Here is a 19197-nt window from a genome sequence, read left to right as displayed (position 1 = left end):
TTAAAATGCCCTCTGTCTGGTTAATATCCTCTTAAAACCGGTCTCATGTCTGAATTTTGTGTTTATTTCACGGTGTAATGAGTCAGGAATTCAGTTCCACAGTGTGTAGCCAGCGAGGATGCTAGGGAAGTAGCAATGCTGCTGTCCAACTTTTCATCACGTGTTGCTGTTTGGACGTATTTTGGTCTGTTTTATATATTGGTTTTGGTTGTGTGGTTTTTATTCAAGTGCACTTTTTGTTTACAAAGGTCCTCACTGGATCGGCAGTTTTGCCTGTTAAATAGCTTAAAGGTATAGTAGAGGATTTTCTTCTTCCGGGTGGATCATCAAAATAACTGGTCCTCCCAATTGTCAATCATTCTGGTGATATATGACGTAAGCCCGTCGTACGTGCTCGTCCCTGCGCGCAGCTCACTCCACACGGTTCTCATCATGCCGGTGGCCGACCCGACGCATTATTCTGGGACATTTTTACACAGTTTCACCCCCTCTGGTGCAAATCTTCTTGTAAAGTGAGCTTATGTGAGCGATGCCGACTTGTGACTTGTAAACAGAGCGTGCACGAGGAGAACTGGGCTCGTCACGTCTCTCGCACGCGTTTTAGTAGGCGTTCCGTCTCGGGAGCAGGTACAGCGTTGCGCATGCGCATTTTTTTCAAAAGGTGGAGAGGGCGGTTCTTTCCTAAAATTCCTGAAAATCCTCCCGTATACCGTTAATGTCTGAGCCTAATGTTTAATATATATTGAAGTGCAATTTTGTTTACAGAGACTTTATACTTTATTTATTGTTTCGATTGTTTGAAGGTTTTTATTCAAGTGCATTTTTTCTTAACAGAGACTGACAGTCCATTTTATTTATTATTTTTGGTTTTGATGATTTATTTTGGATATTTACAATGTCTTTTTTCATAATGCATTTCCAATCTTAAATATTCTTAATACGTTTATTTATCTTTCAAAGGGTATACTTGCATTATTATACCATTATTATTATATCAGTGGGAAAAATGGTCTTAAAATGTCAATTGTTTATGGCAATAATTCGCGGGACAACTTATGGTCCAGCAAAATGTGTTATGGTGACGAGCCTACCTCTTTCTTCTCTGATGTTCAGGTGACACTCTGGCTCAAGCCTCAGACCTCGTTCCCTTGCTCCTGCAAGCGGTTGAGAAGGCCGCCGCACAAAACTCCCAGCATGCACTGCTAGCAGAAGGCTTGGCGGCTTCCGTTCTTCTGAGTCGACTGGCTCAGCTGGAGACGCAGCCTGGTGAGGCTCTCGGATGTCTGCTGGAGATCATTTTGCAAACCAGAGGAGAAAATGACTGTCTGGTTTATTTTCTCTTCACAGAGGGGAAATTCACCAACTTTTGGATGCTGATCTTGGACGAGAAGAAGCCACTTTTCACTACAGAGAAGTTCCTCTCTCAGGGGAGTGATGAAAGTAAGACCACTATAAGTATACAGTGGACTCATGAGAAACTCTTTGCACTTGCTGGTACTTGCTGGTAGAAATCTGCAAACTATTATAGTAATGATAGACTGGCATTTATCTTTACTCCATACAGCCTAACTATTCACTGTATTCAAAGACTCACCTGTTAATGAAAAACTCATTAGACTGAGGAAGCGTGTGCAAAACTGTCAACAAAAGATTCATTTCAACTATAGAACGCACTTTTTTAACCACTTTATTATTTACTGCATAATTCTCCATGTCCTTTCATAGTCTTGTTGTCTGCAAAATGTATCTACATTGTGTGTGATGAGAATCTACAAAACACACAATGAAAATGTGCCTGATATTTTGACTGATATTTATATCATTAGCACACGACTACAGTAATGTATGCATAAGCATGTGGTGCATTGTTCTTCTAGACAGCTGAGAATCTAAACCTGATGGCTCAATGACACTCTGGGACTCGTCTCACTGTGGAGATAAAAATTGAGAATTGTCATATGGCTGAGGAACGAGACTAACTCATTAACATCCTCTGATTCATCCGAGAACTTTAAAGCTGAGGAAAGTCACACATCTGCAACTCTCTGTCCAGAATGTGTCAAACACCCTGAAGTGTAAGAGTTACTGTTGGGGAAGTCGTAGTTATCTCTGAGTTTATTGTGAGGTTGCTGGATGTAGGTCACCACAGGTTGTTGAAATATAACGTGTGTTTGTGTCGGCTAGTGCAGAACAAATGCAAGTTAAGTGAATTTAATTAGCTAAAATACTGCTCTTGACTGCTTTAAAGACATTAATTGATGGTTCATCTGTGCTGTGCTCCACATCTAGCTCTGCTCACAGTCCTGCTCTTGTGTGAAAGACTGTTTTTGGATCATGCCCACAGACTGAACACCAGCAAATCACAGTGAGTCTCTTCATGAAGAGGAAAAAGCTACACGTCTCCAGAAAACTGTCCAACATATGTGATAACCTCCCCAGCTTAATTTGCCTCGTGAGAAGTGGAATATTAATTTATTTCTTTAATTAACATGACAGAAGTTGAACTTCCAAAGTTCCACCTACTATATAGGAAGGGTGAAGTGGAATTTTGAATGTACACTGCTCAAAAAAATAAAGGGAACACCTAAACAACACAATGTACCTCCAAGTTTATCACACTGAAATCAACCTGTCCAGTTAGGAAGCAACGCTACTTGAGAATCAGTTTCACCGTCAACATGGCTGGTGGTTGTCCTTCACTCCTGTCAGCCTCGAGGAGACCAAGATTTCAGTGGGCAAGCTGAAATCCTCATCAACCCCTGCGGACATTATACCCACAGCTCTGCTCACAAATATTTTTGATGGAGTTGGTCCTTTGGTTATAAAACCGATCAACCTCTCACTTGAACCTGGCTCGTCCCCAGCTCCTTAAAGCATGCTGTGGTGGACCCTGTTCTAAAAATACCAACTCTCGATATCATGGAGCCAAAATATTACAGTAGTAATGATTGTGAGTAGTATGATTTCAAACCCAGATCTTGAAATGATAATTCATGCTTTCATTTCGTCTCAATTCCATTTTCACCTGCTTCAGTAAGACCGTCCTCGGCAGACTTCAGATCCAGGGCTCGATATTAAGGATTGCCCGAACATCAGGGGCTAGTAAAAGCTTTGCTCGGGCAAGTGTATCATCTACCCACCTTGCTTGTTCAGCCCAACACCCTGCAGGGCCATTGGCATTGGCCAGAGAACTGCAATATTGTCAAATTGGCCAATGGCGCCCTGTGCTCTTCACTGATGGGAGCAGCTTTACACTGAGCACATGTGACAGACGTGACCGAGTCTGGAGACGCCCTGGAGAACGTTCTGCTGCAGCAATATCCTCCAGCACCGTGGAGAACGTTCTGCTGCAGCAACATCCTCCAGCACCGTGGAGAACGTTCTGCTGCAGCAACATCCTCCAGCACCGTGGAGAACGTTCTGCTGCAGCAATATCCTCCAGCACCGTGGAGAACGTTCTGCTGCAGCAATATCCTCCAGCACCGTGGAGAACGTTCTGCTGCAGCAGTATCCTCCAGCACCGTGGAGAACGTTCTGCTGCAGCAACATCCTCCAGCACCGTGGAGAACGTTCTGCTGCAGCAGTATCCTCCAGCACCGTGGAGAACGTTCTGCTGCAGCAATATCCTCCAGCACCGTGGAGAACGTTCTGCTGCAGCAATATCCTCCAGCACCGTGGAGAACGTTCTGCTGCAGCAGTATCCTCCAGCACCGTGGAGAACGTTCTGCTGCAGCAACATCCTCCAGCACCGTGGAGAACGTTCTGCTGCAGCAATATCCTCCAGCACCGTGGAGAACGTTCTGCTGCAGCAGTATCCTCCAGCACCGTGGAGAACGTTCTGCTGCAGCAGTATCCTCCAGCACCGTGGAGAACGTTCTGCTGCAGCAACATCCTCCAGCACCGTGGAGAACGTTCTGCTGCAGCAATATCCTCCAGCACCGTGGAGAACGTTCTGCTGCAGCAGTATCCTCCAGCACCGTGGAGAACGTTCTGCTGCAGCAACATCCTCCAGCACCGTGGAGAACGTTCTGCTGCAGCAATATCCTCCAGCACCGTGGAGAACGTTCTGCTGCAGCAGTATCCTCCAGCACCGTGGAGAACGTTCTGCTGCAGCAGTATCCTCCAGCACCGTGGAGAACGTTCTGCTGCAGCAACATCCTCCAGCACCGTGGAGAACGTTCTGCTGCAGCAATATCCTCCAGCACCGTGGAGAACGTTCTGCTGCAGCAGTATCCTCCAGCACCGTGGAGAACGTTCTGCTGCAGCAACATCCTCCAGCACCGTGGAGAACGTTCTGCTGCAGCAATATCCTCCAGCACCGTGGAGAATGTTCTGCTGCAGCAGTATCCTCCAGCACCGTGGAGAACGTTCTGCTGCAGCAATATCCTCCAGCACCGTGGAGAACGTTCTGCTGTAGCAATATCCTCCAGCATCGTGGAGAACGTTCTGCTGCAGCAATATCCTCCAGCACCGTGGAGAACGTTCTGCTGCAGCAATATCCTCCAGCACCGTGGAGAACGTTCTGCTGCAGCAATATCCTCCAGCACCGTGGAGAACGTTCTGCTGCAGCAATATCCTCCAGCATCGTGGAGAACGTTCTGCTGCAGCAATATCCTCCAGCACCGTGGAGAACGTTCTGCTGCAGCAATATCCTCCAGCATCGTGGAGAACGTTCTGCTGCAGCAATATCCTCCAGCACCGTGGAGAACGTTCTGCTGCAGCAATATCCTCCAGCATCGTGGAGAACGTTCTGCTGCAGCAATATCCTCCAGCACCGTGGAGAACGTTCTGCTGCAGCAATATCCTCCAGCACCGTGGAGAACGTTCTGCTGCAGCAATATCCTCCAGCACCGTGGAGAACGTTCTGCTGCAGCAATATCCTCCAGCATCGTGGAGAACGTTCTGCTGCAGCAATATCCTCCAGCACCGTGGAGAACGTTCTGCTGCAGCAATATCCTCCAGCATCGTGGAGAACGTTCTGCTGCAGCAATATCCTCCAGCACCGTGGAGAACGTTCTGCTGCAGCAATATCCTCCAGCACCGTGGAGAACGTTCTGCTGCAGCAATATCCTCCAGCATCGTGGAGAACGTTCTGCTGCAGCAATATCCTCCAGCATCGTGGAGAACGTTCTGCTGCAGCAATATCCTCCAGCACCGTGGAGAACGTTCTGCTGCAGCAATATCCTCCAGCACCGTGGAGAACGTTCTGCTGCAGCAATATCCTCCAGCACCGTGGAGAACGTTCTGCTGCAGCAATATCCTCCAGCACCGTGGAGAACGTTCTGCTGCAGCAACATCCTCCAGCAATATCCTCCAGCACCGTGGAGAACGTTCTGCTGCAGCAATATCCTCCAGCATCGTGGAGAACGTTCTGCTGCAGCAATATCCTCCAGCATCGTGGAGAACGTTCTGCTGCAGCAATATCCTCCAGCACCGTGGAGAACGTTCTGCTGCAGCAATATCCTCCAGCACCGTGGAGAACGTTCTGCTGCAGCAATATCCTCCAGCATCGTGGAGAACGTTCTGCTGCAGCAATATCCTCCAGCATCGTGGAGAACGTTCTGCTGCAGCAATATCCTCCAGCATCGTGGAGAACGTTCTGCTGCAGCAATATCCTCCAGCACCGTGGAGAACGTTCTGCTGCAGCAATATCCTCCAGCACCGTGGAGAACGTTCTGCTGCAGCAATATCCTCCAGCACCGTGGAGAACGTTCTGCTGCAGCAATATCCTCCAGCACCGTGGAGAACGTTCTGCTGCAGCAATATCCTCCAGCACCGTGGAGAACGTTCTGCTGCAGCAACATCCTCCAGCATCGTGGAGAACGTTCTGCTGCAGCAATATCCTCCAGCACCCTGGAGAACGTTCTGCTGCAGCAATATCCTCCAGCATCGTGGAGAACGTTCTGCTGCAGCAACATCCTCCAGCACCGTGGAGAACGTTCTGCTGCAGCAATATCCTCCAGCACCGTGGAGAACGTTCTGCTGCAGCAATATCCTCCAGCACCGTGGAGAACGTTCTGCTGCAGCAATATCCTCCAGCATCGTGGAGAACGTTCTGCTGCAGCAATATCCTCCAGCACCGTGGAGAACGTTCTGCTGCAGCAATATCCTCCAGCACCGTGGAGAACGTTCTGCTGCAGCAAAATCCTCCAGCACCGTGGAGAACGTTCTGCTGCAGCAACATCCTCCAGCAACATCCTCCAGCACCGTGGAGAACATTCTGCTGCAGCAATATCCTCCAGCACCGTGGAGAACGTTCTGCTGCAGCAATATCCTCCAGCACCGTGGAGAACGTTCTGCTGCAGCAATATCCTCCAGCACCGTGGAGAACGTTCTGCTGCAGCAATATCCTCCAGCACCGTGGAGAACGTTCTGCTGCAGCAACATCCTCCAGCAATATCCTCCAGCACCGTGGAGAACGTTCTGCTGCAGCAATATCCTCCAGCATCGTGGAGAACGTTCTGCTGCAGCAATATCCTCCAGCATCGTGGAGAACGTTCTGCTGCAGCAATATCCTCCAGCACCGTGGAGAACGTTCTGCTGCAGCAATATCCTCCAGCACCGTGGAGAACGTTCTGCTGCAGCAATATCCTCCAGCATCGTGGAGAACGTTCTGCTGCAGCAATATCCTCCAGCATCGTGGAGAACGTTCTGCTGCAGCAATATCCTCCAGCATCGTGGAGAACGTTCTGCTGCAGCAATATCCTCCAGCACCGTGGAGAACGTTCTGCTGCAGCAATATCCTCCAGCACCGTGGAGAACGTTCTGCTGCAGCAATATCCTCCAGCACCGTGGAGAACGTTCTGCTGCAGCAATATCCTCCAGCACCGTGGAGAACGTTCTGCTGCAGCAATATCCTCCAGCACCGTGGAGAACGTTCTGCTGCAGCAACATCCTCCAGCATCGTGGAGAACGTTCTGCTGCAGCAATATCCTCCAGCACCCTGGAGAACGTTCTGCTGCAGCAATATCCTCCAGCATCGTGGAGAACGTTCTGCTGCAGCAACATCCTCCAGCACCGTGGAGAACGTTCTGCTGCAGCAATATCCTCCAGCACCGTGGAGAACGTTCTGCTGCAGCAATATCCTCCAGCACCGTGGAGAACGTTCTGCTGCAGCAATATCCTCCAGCATCGTGGAGAACGTTCTGCTGCAGCAATATCCTCCAGCACCGTGGAGAACGTTCTGCTGCAGCAATATCCTCCAGCACCGTGGAGAACGTTCTGCTGCAGCAAAATCCTCCAGCACCGTGGAGAACGTTCTGCTGCAGCAACATCCTCCAGCAACATCCTCCAGCACCGTGGAGAACATTCTGCTGCAGCAACATCCTCCAGCACCGTGGAGAACGTTCTGCTGCATCAATGGTTCAGTAATGGTGTGGGGGGGCATTTCTTTGGACGGCCCACAGTCCTCAGTTCCAGGATGAGCTCCTCAAATCCAGTGTGAGACCAGATGCTGGTGCAGTGGAACCTAGGTTCCTTCTGATGCAGGACAATGGCAGGCCTCATGTGGCTGAAGTGTGTCAACAGTTCTTCAGGATGAAGGTGTTGATGCTCGTCCCCCAGACCTCAGTCCAGTGGAGGACATGTGGAGACCATGTATGATTCCATGTTGCACCACAGACTGTCCAGGAGTTCCTGATGCTTTGATCCCTGTCTGGGAGGCCGTCCCTCAGGAGAACCCCCCCCCCATCAGGAGCCCAGGCGTTGTTGGGAGGCCATACAGGCACGTGGAGGCCACACACAGACGTTGGATCAGCCTGGACTGTGATTCTTCACTTTTATTCTGAGTAGGATTCCAAATCCAGACCTCCATGGGATAATCATTTTGATTTAAATTGATCATTGTTATTTTGTTCTCAACGCACTCCGCTATATATTGAATAAAGACTTTCAACTGCAATACTTCATTAACTGAGATTTTGGATGTGTTATTTTCGTGTTCCCTTTTATTTTTTTGGAGCAGTGTATTCAAGACGGAAAATGATCCACAAGGGCACATTTGATTGAATTTGGAAGAAGCTGATTGATTATGGAAACCCAGCTATATGCTTTTAAACGGTCCCACTTGGGATCTTTCAATTCAATCATATATTGGTAAATGTAGAAAAGGTAAATTAACAAAGTTTGTTGGATATTGGGCTGTTCTCTTAACTTTAATAAGAAAAATTGATTCTAGAGAATAAAAAAAGAAAAAAAGCAGTCAAACGCTTTAACCATGAGAAAATATTTGAACTTGTGACAGAGGTAAAACGTTTTCTCCATGTGCAACCGAGCAGGATGTACCATCACGCCACAGTGGCGGTCCTCCTGTCTCGGAGCTGGCGTGTGAGGAAGAGGGCACAGCAGACCATCAGGAAGCTGCTCTCCTCCCTGGGTGGATCCAGCCTGGCGCACGGCCTTCTGGGAGAACTCCGAGCAGTCATCAACAAACACAAAGTACAAACTCTGTAGATTCCGCATTCACATACGTTGTCAAAAGTAGATTTGGACATGTCAAAGAAACCCACAAGTCAAGGGACTCCTCTTTTTGTGTGTTTCCTAGAGGGCGTCCTTAAGTGTTTCGATGCACTTAAGAAAACAAATTAGTGTGGGAATTGAGTGTTGCTTCCCTAGCAATTATTTTGGAATTATTCTAGAGCATTCATTTTGGCAACCTAAATCCCTGTTAAGAATCCGACTGCGGCCTGATCGCCCATCAAAAACTGAATGTTGTAAAACAGTGTAATGGGTGTCATGTCGTCATGATGGAAAACTACATGGTTTCACAGATCAACAAGGGTATCTTTGTTCCTCAATAGACATGTTGACTAATGTTCAAGATATAGAGAAAATTGTCTTTTAAGTTCATCTGCAAATGGACAAATACTACTTTTGGAGAGAATTGTTGAATAATTAAAAGGACTGACCTTTATTTATCCTGCTGTTGCTCACCTGTGGTTGTTGTGATGATGAAATTGTGGGTGTTGGTCCTGACTGACTGTTGCACACTTTCAGGTGTTGCCTCAGGATGTCCTGTCACTAGAGTCCGGAGAAGTGACGGAGCTGGGCCGCAGCTACATTCCCCCTCGAGTCCTGCTGGAGGCGCTCTGCGTCGTGTGCTCCTCCGCCAGCCAGTGGGGCGACCCCACCGAGGCCGAGAATCTGGCAATGGAGACTCTCATAGTGACACATCATCCCTCCATAGGTTTGATAAACATTTGAACGTTGTGTATGTTTAATCACTTTCAAGTTGGTTGAAGCCGAGTTTCAACATTTCTCTCACTGTTCATGTTTTCCAGTCGAAGCTCGCTCCGGTCTCTGGCCCGTTCTCCTCTCCTCCATGAACCTTGAAGCTGACAAGTTTATTGACAAGAACCTGGAAATTATTTTACCTCATTTGCTGGAAGTCAATGCTGACAACCAGGTAATAATTACTGAATGGATGAAACAAAACAAACATCTTGATGTCATTTCAAAGAAGAGCCAAAACTGCGAAACCCTTTTGGAAAACAGATTCGTCCATCTTTCAAGTTCATCTGTCTCCTCATGTACTCCAAACGGACTGTGGCGGGCTTGTGATTACTTCAAGGTCTCCTGATTTGTCTGCACACCCTAAGATGGCACAGAATGTCATCTTTGAGATTATTGTCTTTCACGTAAATCTATGGTCAGATGTGTTCTTGCATGGCGAAGCAGGAGCATTTCAGATCTGCATAAAGCTGCATCTCCACCGGTTCAGGAAGTGAGAACTACTCCCATGTGTCTCCTCAGGCGGTGAAGAACGCAGTCGGCGCCCTCTCTTGCCTGTCCCCCAACAAGCTGCTTCCCCGTGTGATCAGCCACGTCACCACAGAGCTTTCCCGGCCCGCGCTGGTTCAGGTCACCAGGGAGGAGTACGCCATCATGCAGACCCCAGAGGGGGAACTGTACGACAACAGCATCATCCAGAGGTGACGTGCAGTGTCCCCTCAGTGTTGATCATTTAATCCTGTCAAAAAGCCCTCAAGCTCATTTACATGATCAGAAAGTATGATAGCTCAGCGTAATCAGTAAATTGTAGGAGTCGGTGTTATTCCAGTTCCATCATGCTTGAAGTTTTTTGTTTCCAAGTAAGCAGGTTCATTACACACAACACATTTACACAAACGATGAAAATGTAATCATTCACACACTACCAGACAAGACTAAGCAGCAACACTGAGATTATACAACAGCCCAATGAAAAGAGCGAAGAGAAGTCAAAGATTGGTCTTTCTGCACCTCAAGTCTTTTAATCAGTAGTGTGTGGTGGTGTGTCAGTCAGGGCCAGCAGCAACAAAATACAACCCCCCCACCCTGCCACACATTATGTCCTACAGTAAATACACACTGTGAATCCAATGTAAGGCCACTATTTTGCATCAGTATTTAATCCACACCAACATGACAGCTGATCAACAATCACTGAATTAAACTCAATTAAAAACTGAACAATTGCACCTGAGCTAGCATCATGCTAATGGGAAGGAAAACGTCTTTTTACCAAGAAGAAACATACAGGACCAGGCTCATTCTACCGGTACTGGTTCTCAGGGCTCGACATTAAGGCTTGCTCGAATGTCCGGGGCTCGTAAATGCTTTGCTCGGGCAAGTGAGTCATCTACCCAACTAGCCCGAATGGGCTAGTTGGGTAGATGATACTGATGATTTCTTTTCGGCAAAAATCACTTGGTGTCGCCAGCGGATCATGCCATCACCCGGTATAACCATTTCTTGCCCCAAGTGTGTGATCACGTAATTCTCGCGTGAACGCCGATGATGGTAAGTGAAGACCGCGGCCGCTATTGTCTTCCAGATTCGTGTTTCCCATTGTGGTCAGTGACGCTGCGTCTTACCTGGAAAACGCGCATTCTGATTGGATCGCGTGAAATGACGTAGTTGGGGGGGAAACTCCTCGTCGTGTGCCATTTTCAATGTTTCAGTTCCATCAATATTCAGATCGTAACCGGGGAACGTATTAAAACTCAGTTGAAATCAACATGTAAAAACAACTTCAACTAAAGCAACGTATTTTTGATTATTTTGACTTTCTAATCCTGAAGTTTCCTAACTTTTTTTAATATATATATATATATATATATATATTTAGTGTCAAACAAGAACACTGCATTGTTTACCCTCACACATTGCATCCAATTTGAGAGACATGATTTGTCCATGGATGCAATTATACTGAGAAAGCATCCACGGTGCCCCCTCACCCCCTGTGACTTGGCTTCAGGCCGACTGCTGTTAGATGACTTTTGGCCTCAGAGCGTATTAAGGAAGGTGAACTCGCAGGACCTGCCAACCTGCAGCCTCCACCTGTCGCCATCTTTTGCAGTATCTCTCTCACTCCACTCCTAAAGAGAGAAGATACCAAAGACTGCAGCAGAGACACACACAGTTAGTGACTTTTAATATTGAGCAGAACGTATGAGAGTAACATTGATGAAGGTCTCCCAGCAGCAGAACTAAGAAATGGTCCTTCAAAGACGAGTCAGCAAAAGTCTACAGTCGGGTTAAAAGTGAACAATTGGTGGCAGCATGCAAACAGCAGTGCACTGAAACACTTCTACCTCTGTGAACATACATTATGTCCTCAGCACATATTCTAGTAAGGGTATTGTTTGACATTTACTTGTTTTTATTCATCTATAAACATCCTGCAGTGCCCAGAAGGAAAGCACCAAGAAGGTGAACATGAAGAGGGAGAACAAGGCCTACTCCTACAAGGAACAGATCATTGAGCTGGAGTTACAGGAGGTAAAAACTGAAGTCATCACCGTCACTCTTCAAATTATATGGTTATAATAGTCTGCAGGGGATTTCCAATGTGTATTTTGTCCCTTTGTGTGATCAAACAGGAACTAAAGAAGAAAAAAGGCATCAAGGAGGAGGTGCAGCTCACCAGCAAGCAAAAGGAAATGATGCAAATCCAACTGGACAAGGAGTCCGCTATTCGTACAAAACTTCAAGGGGTACAACGCCAAATCCACAAAATCAGGTTTTCAAAATAAAATGATTCAAATGGTGGAGTTTAAGGAACTGTGTTGCTCTTCCTCCAGTTGGATGCAGAGCTGCAGAGTGTGGTGGGACTTCTGGAGGCTACTCTCAAGGACAAACCCACTCAGATCACCAGGGAGTTTCCGGCCGTTCTTCAAGCCCTGACGCCTCTGCTCCAGTCTCCCCTGGCGGCTCCGCGCATCCAGCAGGTCTTTCTGGACATCGGAGTGTGTCTCATGCCCAAACATCTTCACCACCTCGGTATGAGGAAAAGCGTAGCGTCACACCAACGGCCACAGTTCTCGTTGTATCCGGAGTCAGTGTTGATCTCTGGTTTCTTCCCCTCAAGCTGTGCTTGTGGGTCATGTGACCTTACGGCTGCTGAAGCCCGAGTGCGAGCTGGACGAAGCCTGGGGACAAGAAGACCTGGACACAGCAGCCCAGCGCACCGTGCTGCTGCTACATAACCACACCGTCCCCCAGAGGGATGGCAAGAGTAGCGGTGAGCAGAGATTCATGACCTTGTTCTGGAGGGACCCACACTTTTAACACTGTGAGCTTGGGTAGCCCCCACCACACTATACAATTCCCCCCAAAAAGTTGCAGAAAGCGCATAATATACTTTAGGTAAACCACACTTTCATTGTTGTATTCTGCATCTAACTCTTTGGGTTCACCCTCCATCTGTCCAAAAATCACACACAAACAGCAGATTCTTTATACAATACAATATGAAAGCATTTGTAATACGAGGCAAACAAAAACCACATAACAGATGAACTAAAATAATCTGTGATAAAGACCATGAAGAAGAAATCAGTCTCACTCACTGCTCCTCCTTTTTTCTGTCAGACGTGGCTCCGTTTTCTGCTCCGGCCTTTTCCTTCTGCTTCCCTCTGTTGAACGCCACGCTCAGGGATTCTTCAGGCGGCCCTGAGGAGACGGAGGCCACGATGATCAGAGCGCTGCAAGTCATCAACGAACACTCGCAACTCCGGGCCGAAACAGACAGCAGCGACATCACGATAGACGAGGTAGGACCAAACCAAAAAAGCCTAAGAAAAACAGTGTCTGTGTCGATTTCTCACCTTTTCTTTAAACTATAAATGTTATTTTAGGCTGATCTGCTTTCTCACTGATCTTTGAAGTAGTTTCATGTTGTAGGTGTGAATTTGTTGGCTCCATGCACTGCGCTCTTTACATTATTAATTTATTAGTATTAATGAATATAAGTGCATTCTGTATTTTCTCAGAACGGTCCTGAACTGCTTCCACGTGTCAACATGCTGTTGCTGCTGACCAGAATTATTTCCACTGCATCTCCAAGACTTCAGGTAAACTACAGAAACAGAGGAGAGACACTTAATTTATTCACTGTACTGATGAGACATGGCGTCAAACAGCTGTTGTCAAAATGTGTGAAATACCAGTCACTGGTATGTAAACATGTTCAACAGTGCAACTTTGCTAAAGTCCAATTTTTAAGGTACATTTATAACCATCTGCAGGGGTGGAAATAACAAATTTCAAATACTCAGTTACAATAATTAAGTAAGGTTCCATACGTTTTGCTGAATGCAATTTTTAAAATGTAGTCTACTTTGCTACTTTTAAAAATCTGAGTTTCTACTAAGCACATTTGTATTGATCCCAAAGAGCCATCAGCTGTGCTTTGGTGGCAAATAGGTAATTATTATTATGTCAGAATGTTCCAGCTTTATATTGAGGTTTCTTATCAACACATATAGTTATAATGTGTATTTACATCACTGATAGTCTTTTACATACGCTTGGAACATGTATATATTTAAAACAATTACTCAAAGGCCTGCAATAAAAGTACAGAAGTTACTAATACACATTTCTGAAAAACGTACATGTTTCCACCTGCTAGGTACAATCGTACCATTAAACTAAAAACGTACAAGCAACTTTGATATTTCATTTGATAACTGTGGCTCCAGGTTGAAACAATAAGAGCGTCACGAGCTCGATTGTCATTCAATAAAAAATGACAATAAGATACAGATAGCTGCAGGGAGGTAGAAATGAGCACAATTGTAGTAAAACAATTGACAAGCTGCAGCGAAAAGAGAACCAATAAACAAATAATCATTTGTAAATATTAAGAACCCTTATCAATAAAACCCTCGCAGTATTAAAAATAATCCAGTTTGCTGATATGTTTCATTCTCTAATATATGTGACTTAATTACTGTTGAACGCTTTCCATTCCAGTTGTTTCCGTCATCTCAAGTGTCCTGCGTCTCGGTTTCAGGTGCTGGCGTCTCGGTGCCTGACTGCTCTGTGTGCCAGCGCTGGAGGAGGCGACGGCTGCACCGTGGCCGAGCAGCCAGAGATCGACGTCCTGCTCAGCGCTCTGCTGTCGCCTTGCTTCTCTGTGCGCGACGCCGCCCTCAGGGTGAGATTCTGTCACACGCTGGATCCAGTTACAATATGATACACCACGTGACCGGCTTCATGTGTGCACGCTAACGTTCAGTGGTGTCTGTGCTTCAGGGGCTGCTGGAGATGGAATTCGCCCTCCCGACAGACGGCACTGAGGCCAGCGGCTTGAGTCTGCTGCGTAGGCTTTGGGTTGCCAGGTTTGATATTGAGGAGGAGGGACGAGCTTTGGCTGAAAAGTATGTGATATGTCATTTCTTGTTCTTCCAGTTCAATCTTTGCTTACCATACGACTCTGCATGACTACTGGTTTAAGCCGTTACTGGAGAAGTTACCATATTTAGTAACTTCCTTATATCGTCTTGGTCCTTCCAAATCAACTGTGATGAGTTGGAGAAAACCATAGAAGACTTGAGAAAATGGTTTTGCGATACTTGTCAACAGGTGCTGCATGTGGAGCAGAATTTGTTTGATTGTCATACGTCTGCTTTATAATAGTTATATTGGCATCAAAGCTCATGTGTTTTGCCCATTACCCTGTAAAAGCACCTTTTACTCAAAATAAGTACCCTATTACGACTGAGGTTTAAATCACAGCATTCTTTTATTTACTGTAAAGCTGGATCATGACATTCAAGATGTTTCTAGTCCAAAGAGAAGCTGGACTGCTGACACATTGTTCTGGTTTGTTCTTCTGCTCAGACTGTGGGAGTCTCTGGGTCTGGAGCTGGTCCCGGAGCTCTGCTCCCTGCTGATTGGAGACGTCACGCACCACGAGGAGGCCATCCGTTCCGCCGCCGCCGAGGCGCTGTCCAGTGCCGTGTCCCAGTATAAAGACCAGTCAGCCACGGTTCTCAGCCAGCTTACAGAGCTCTACCACCAGAGGCTCTATGTAAGACCACAACCCACCCCAAGCCTCAACAGGTTCATATTATCCAACAGTCTTTAACAACCCCACAATGTTTTTCCTCTTTGAAGAGACCACCTCCTGTGCTGGATGCTCTCGGCAGAGTCATTTCTGATGCTCCACCAGACCAGTGGGAGGCCAGGTAAGAGACATCAAACGTTTTTATTTGTATCAGAGCACCCACACAGTAAAATGACGAACACACATTGAAATATGAACAAAATCCTCAAACTCCACTAATCTACATAGTCTGATGGGAGCAGGAAAATCATATCAGAAGCTTTTGGCTCTGAAAACACCTGTTCAGAAAGCACGGGCGCTTTTTATATACTGTTGAATAATGGTATATAGATACATATAGAGTCAAGTGCATTAAAAAGGCTCCTCCATTTCTCTAAACCTATAGCAGGGTACCTATGAAATGACTCTGAGAGACCTGAGCCAGCCCTGACTATATAAATCTTACTCAGTACGTGTTTTCACAGATATAATAGAAGGAGCAATTAACCTGCAGGTTCTCCAATAAGGCCAGAATAGTCTGCAGCGTCTAGTATACAATCATTTAAAGTCCTAGTGAAATGAAAATTCGACCACCAAAACACTCTGGCTATCGCTTCTAAGGACATTTTTATGCTAACTGGCCCAAGGGTAAAATGTTAAGACATGGCAATCTGTGAGAAAATAGCCGATAAACGGCGGTATTTTCGCTGCTGGCCGGAGCTTCTGACAATAATAGAGTGACGTCACGAGTTGTGCACACACCCAAGTTGTGTTTACATTATGGAGGATCAGAGTTTTGACCACGAAGAGGCTGAATTTAACCATATTTCATCATCATCGGGCATTTCAAACCCAGTGATTGATGAAGAAGACACAGAAGGTGGTTCTGCCATCGGTGACCCCGTCTGGAACATGTTTGAGGAAGCAGAAGACGCTTCGTCCTCGTCTCCTCGCCTCAGCAGCCGCCAGTTTTCACCTTTGAGGCTTTGAGGCTCCTGACTTATGGCAGAACGACCGGCTTCGTGGTTCCAGCATGTCGAAGCGCTTTTCCGACTGCGGAATCACCGAAGATGAGTCCAGGTATTACCTGATCGTCTACTAGCCGCCCGAGCTAGCGGCTCCCGCTGCCTGTGCTCCTTTTCTCCTCTCTGGTCTCTTCCAGGCTCAATCTTTTGTCAAGCCTCATAAAACGCCGACTATAACTTCAAAGCACTGTAAAAACTTGGATAAGAGGAAAACAAGCCAATATAAACACAACAGATGGAGATCTGCACAACTCTTGACGTCACGCTCACGAAGAAGGATTCCCCCGACTTCCTCCGCTGGAGATTCAAAATTCAAATAACTTTATGTAACAACAGTGGAGGAGCAGAGTCGGAGGAACCTTGCAAGTAGTAGACCAACTATCGTTTTTTGCAAAGTGGTGTGTTACATTTCACTCGGCCTTTAAATGAAGATAAATAATGTTCTCATGGCGTTCAGTAAAGAAACCGATCCAAATCTCAAACCCTGGTTTAAAAAATAAATTCTGTATTGACTTGTGTGTCTCCTAAGCTTCACCAAGGCACAGATATCTAATAATTATTATCCCCCGCCGTGGCTGATAGGCCCCGAAGGGGGATCTTGAAACAGTCTCTGTACGTACGTCCGTACGTTTCTACCTATATCTCGGCAACCCCTGGGCCCACAGTGACCAAACTTCACATGTGGATACATCTCAGAGGGGGAAGGGATACTATGGTGACCTTGACCTAATTTGCATATTAAGTAGGTCACAGGGTCACGAAGTGCTTAAAAACACATTTTGGGCTCTGGAGGCCTAGGTTTTTGAGCTAGGGCTCTGAAATTTTATACACACATGATACACACTCCAGGGATAACCTCCAGTACACCAAGTGACCTGACCTTGACCTTGACCTTGAAGATCGGTAGGGTCTGAAGTTTGGTCGCCATGGTTAGACAGTACATGTATTTTCATATAAACATTTCTCCTCATTTCTCAGCAGTTCCTGGGCCCACAGTCACCAAACTTCACACATGGACACTCCACCTGGGGAGAAGGGGCACCATGGTGACCATGACCTAATTTGCATATCAGGTCACAGGGTCACTAAGTGCATAAAAACACCTTTTGGGCTCTGGAGACGTATTTTGACATAGCTTACGAAGAAGACCTTTCAGATTCTACATAATGATCTACTAGGACCCATGGAACACCCTCTAGTGTACCAAGTGTGCTGCCTTAGAGCTGCTTTGTGAGAAAATATAAAGCCCTCTGGCGGGGGATTAGCCCAGCAACGGCCTTCTTGTTGTAGAGTGTGATTGTAATTGTTAAGGCTGATCACCGCCCACACCTACTTCTAGAAATGACTCTCTTCATTTGTTTATACCTCCTTTTCTTTATTATCAGCTTCTTCTGTGAAATGAAAACCTATCGGTTTGGTCTGACCTCTTTTTTCCCCTCTTCCTCTTCAGATGTGGTATTGCTCTGGCTCTGAACAAGCTGTCACAGTACTTGGATGAGTCTCAGGTCACCCCTCTCTTCCTCTTCTTTGTCCCCGATGCTCTGAACGACCGCCACCCTGAGGTGCGCCGCTGCATGCTGGATGCCGCCCTCTCAGCACTCAACACTCACGGAAAGGTACCGACCCTTCCTCAAGCCTCGTCCTGTTTTACGTTGTTTTAAATGGAAGGTTGGCGCTGAAGTGAAGCTGCTTGGTGTGACAGGACAACGTGAGCTCCCTGCTGCCAGTGTTTGAGGAGTTTTTGAAGGACGCCCCGCAGGACGCCAGCTACGACTCTGTCCGTCAGAGCGTAGTGATTCTCATGGGCTCCTTGGCAAAACATCTGGACAAGAACGACCCCAAAGTCAAACCCATCATGGCCAAACTCATCACCGCTCTCTCGACACCTTCACAGCAGGTGAGTGACTCATCACAGTCAAAAGTCCTCAACCAGACAATTTAAAAACATGACAGGACTGTAAATACAAGACAAATTTATTGGGAAAAGGATTACAAAGTAATGAACTGCTGATCTTAAAGTCAGTTTTTATACCTTTTCAACATCCCCTTCGCTTATTTAACTTTCTCATTTGTTATATTTTGTTTGTTTTATTTGCTTTTATAAATGTAAAAATAAGTACTTGATTAGTTTTCTACTTTTGAATGAAATAATTCACCGTTTCTGTTTCTTCACCAGGTGCAAGAGTCTGTAGCGAGCTGTTTACCTCCTCTGGTTCCCGCCATCAAGGAGGACGCTGCAGGGATCGTCAGAAACCTTCTGCAGCTGCTGCTGGAGAGTGACAAGTACGCCGAGAGGAAGGGAGCCGCGTACGGCCTGGCTGGCCTGGTCAAAGGTCTGGGGATCCTGGCCCTGAAACAGCAGGACATCATGACCACGCTGACAGACGCCATCCAGGACAAGAAAAACTTCAGGCGGCGGGAGGGTCAGTGACAGTTATACAACCACTCCAGTCTTGATTGATAAACAGCACAAAAAGTAAAGAAAGGGATATCTGGTCAATTCTTTCTTTGTTGTAAAAGTGTTTTTTATGGTCAAATCTTAAAGGCCCAGTGAAATGTAACACACCACTTTGCAAAAAACGATAGTTGGGTTCTACTTCTAAGGTTCCTCCGACTCTGCTCCACCACTGTTGTCGCATAACAAAGTTATTTGAATTTTGAATCTCCAGCCGAGGAAGTCGGGGGAATCCTTCTTCGTGAGCGTGACGTCAAGAGTTGTGCAGATCTCCATCTGTTGTGTCTATATCGGCTTGTTTCCTCTTAAATATCAAGTTTTTACAGTGTTTTGAAGTTATAGTCGGCGTTTTATGAGCCTTGACGAAAGATTGAGCCTGGAAGAGACCAGAGAGGAGAAAA

General features: G+C 46.5%; 1 protein-coding gene across 1 annotated transcript in view; it reads left to right on the top strand.

Moving 5' to 3' along the window:
* gcn1 (GCN1 activator of EIF2AK4) overlaps window positions 1-19197 on the top strand; it is a 55489-nt gene that overhangs the window by 11301 nt on the left and 24991 nt on the right. The window contains exons 14-33 of the mRNA XM_080499620.1: window positions 1114-1266; window positions 1348-1440; window positions 2290-2365; window positions 8277-8436; window positions 8995-9184; window positions 9279-9403; window positions 9751-9929; window positions 11670-11763; window positions 11865-11978; window positions 12066-12264; window positions 12353-12505; window positions 12856-13037; window positions 13257-13337; window positions 14282-14425; window positions 14524-14648; window positions 15112-15301; window positions 15388-15458; window positions 17792-17957; window positions 18044-18238; window positions 18518-18764. Of these exons, the coding sequence (XP_080355746.1) occupies window positions 1114-1266; window positions 1348-1440; window positions 2290-2365; window positions 8277-8436; window positions 8995-9184; window positions 9279-9403; window positions 9751-9929; window positions 11670-11763; window positions 11865-11978; window positions 12066-12264; window positions 12353-12505; window positions 12856-13037; window positions 13257-13337; window positions 14282-14425; window positions 14524-14648; window positions 15112-15301; window positions 15388-15458; window positions 17792-17957; window positions 18044-18238; window positions 18518-18764 (2937 nt within the window). The remainder of the gene's footprint in view (window positions 1-1113; window positions 1267-1347; window positions 1441-2289; window positions 2366-8276; window positions 8437-8994; window positions 9185-9278; window positions 9404-9750; window positions 9930-11669; window positions 11764-11864; window positions 11979-12065; window positions 12265-12352; window positions 12506-12855; window positions 13038-13256; window positions 13338-14281; window positions 14426-14523; window positions 14649-15111; window positions 15302-15387; window positions 15459-17791; window positions 17958-18043; window positions 18239-18517; window positions 18765-19197) is intronic.

The sequence above is a fragment of the Blennius ocellaris genome (assembly GCF_963422515.1).
Source record: "Blennius ocellaris genome assembly, chromosome: 7".
Classification (NCBI taxonomy): domain Eukaryota; kingdom Metazoa; phylum Chordata; class Actinopteri; order Blenniiformes; family Blenniidae; genus Blennius; species Blennius ocellaris.
The sequence above is the reverse complement of the archived record's forward strand: the minus strand, read 5'-3'. Positions and strand labels throughout refer to the sequence as shown.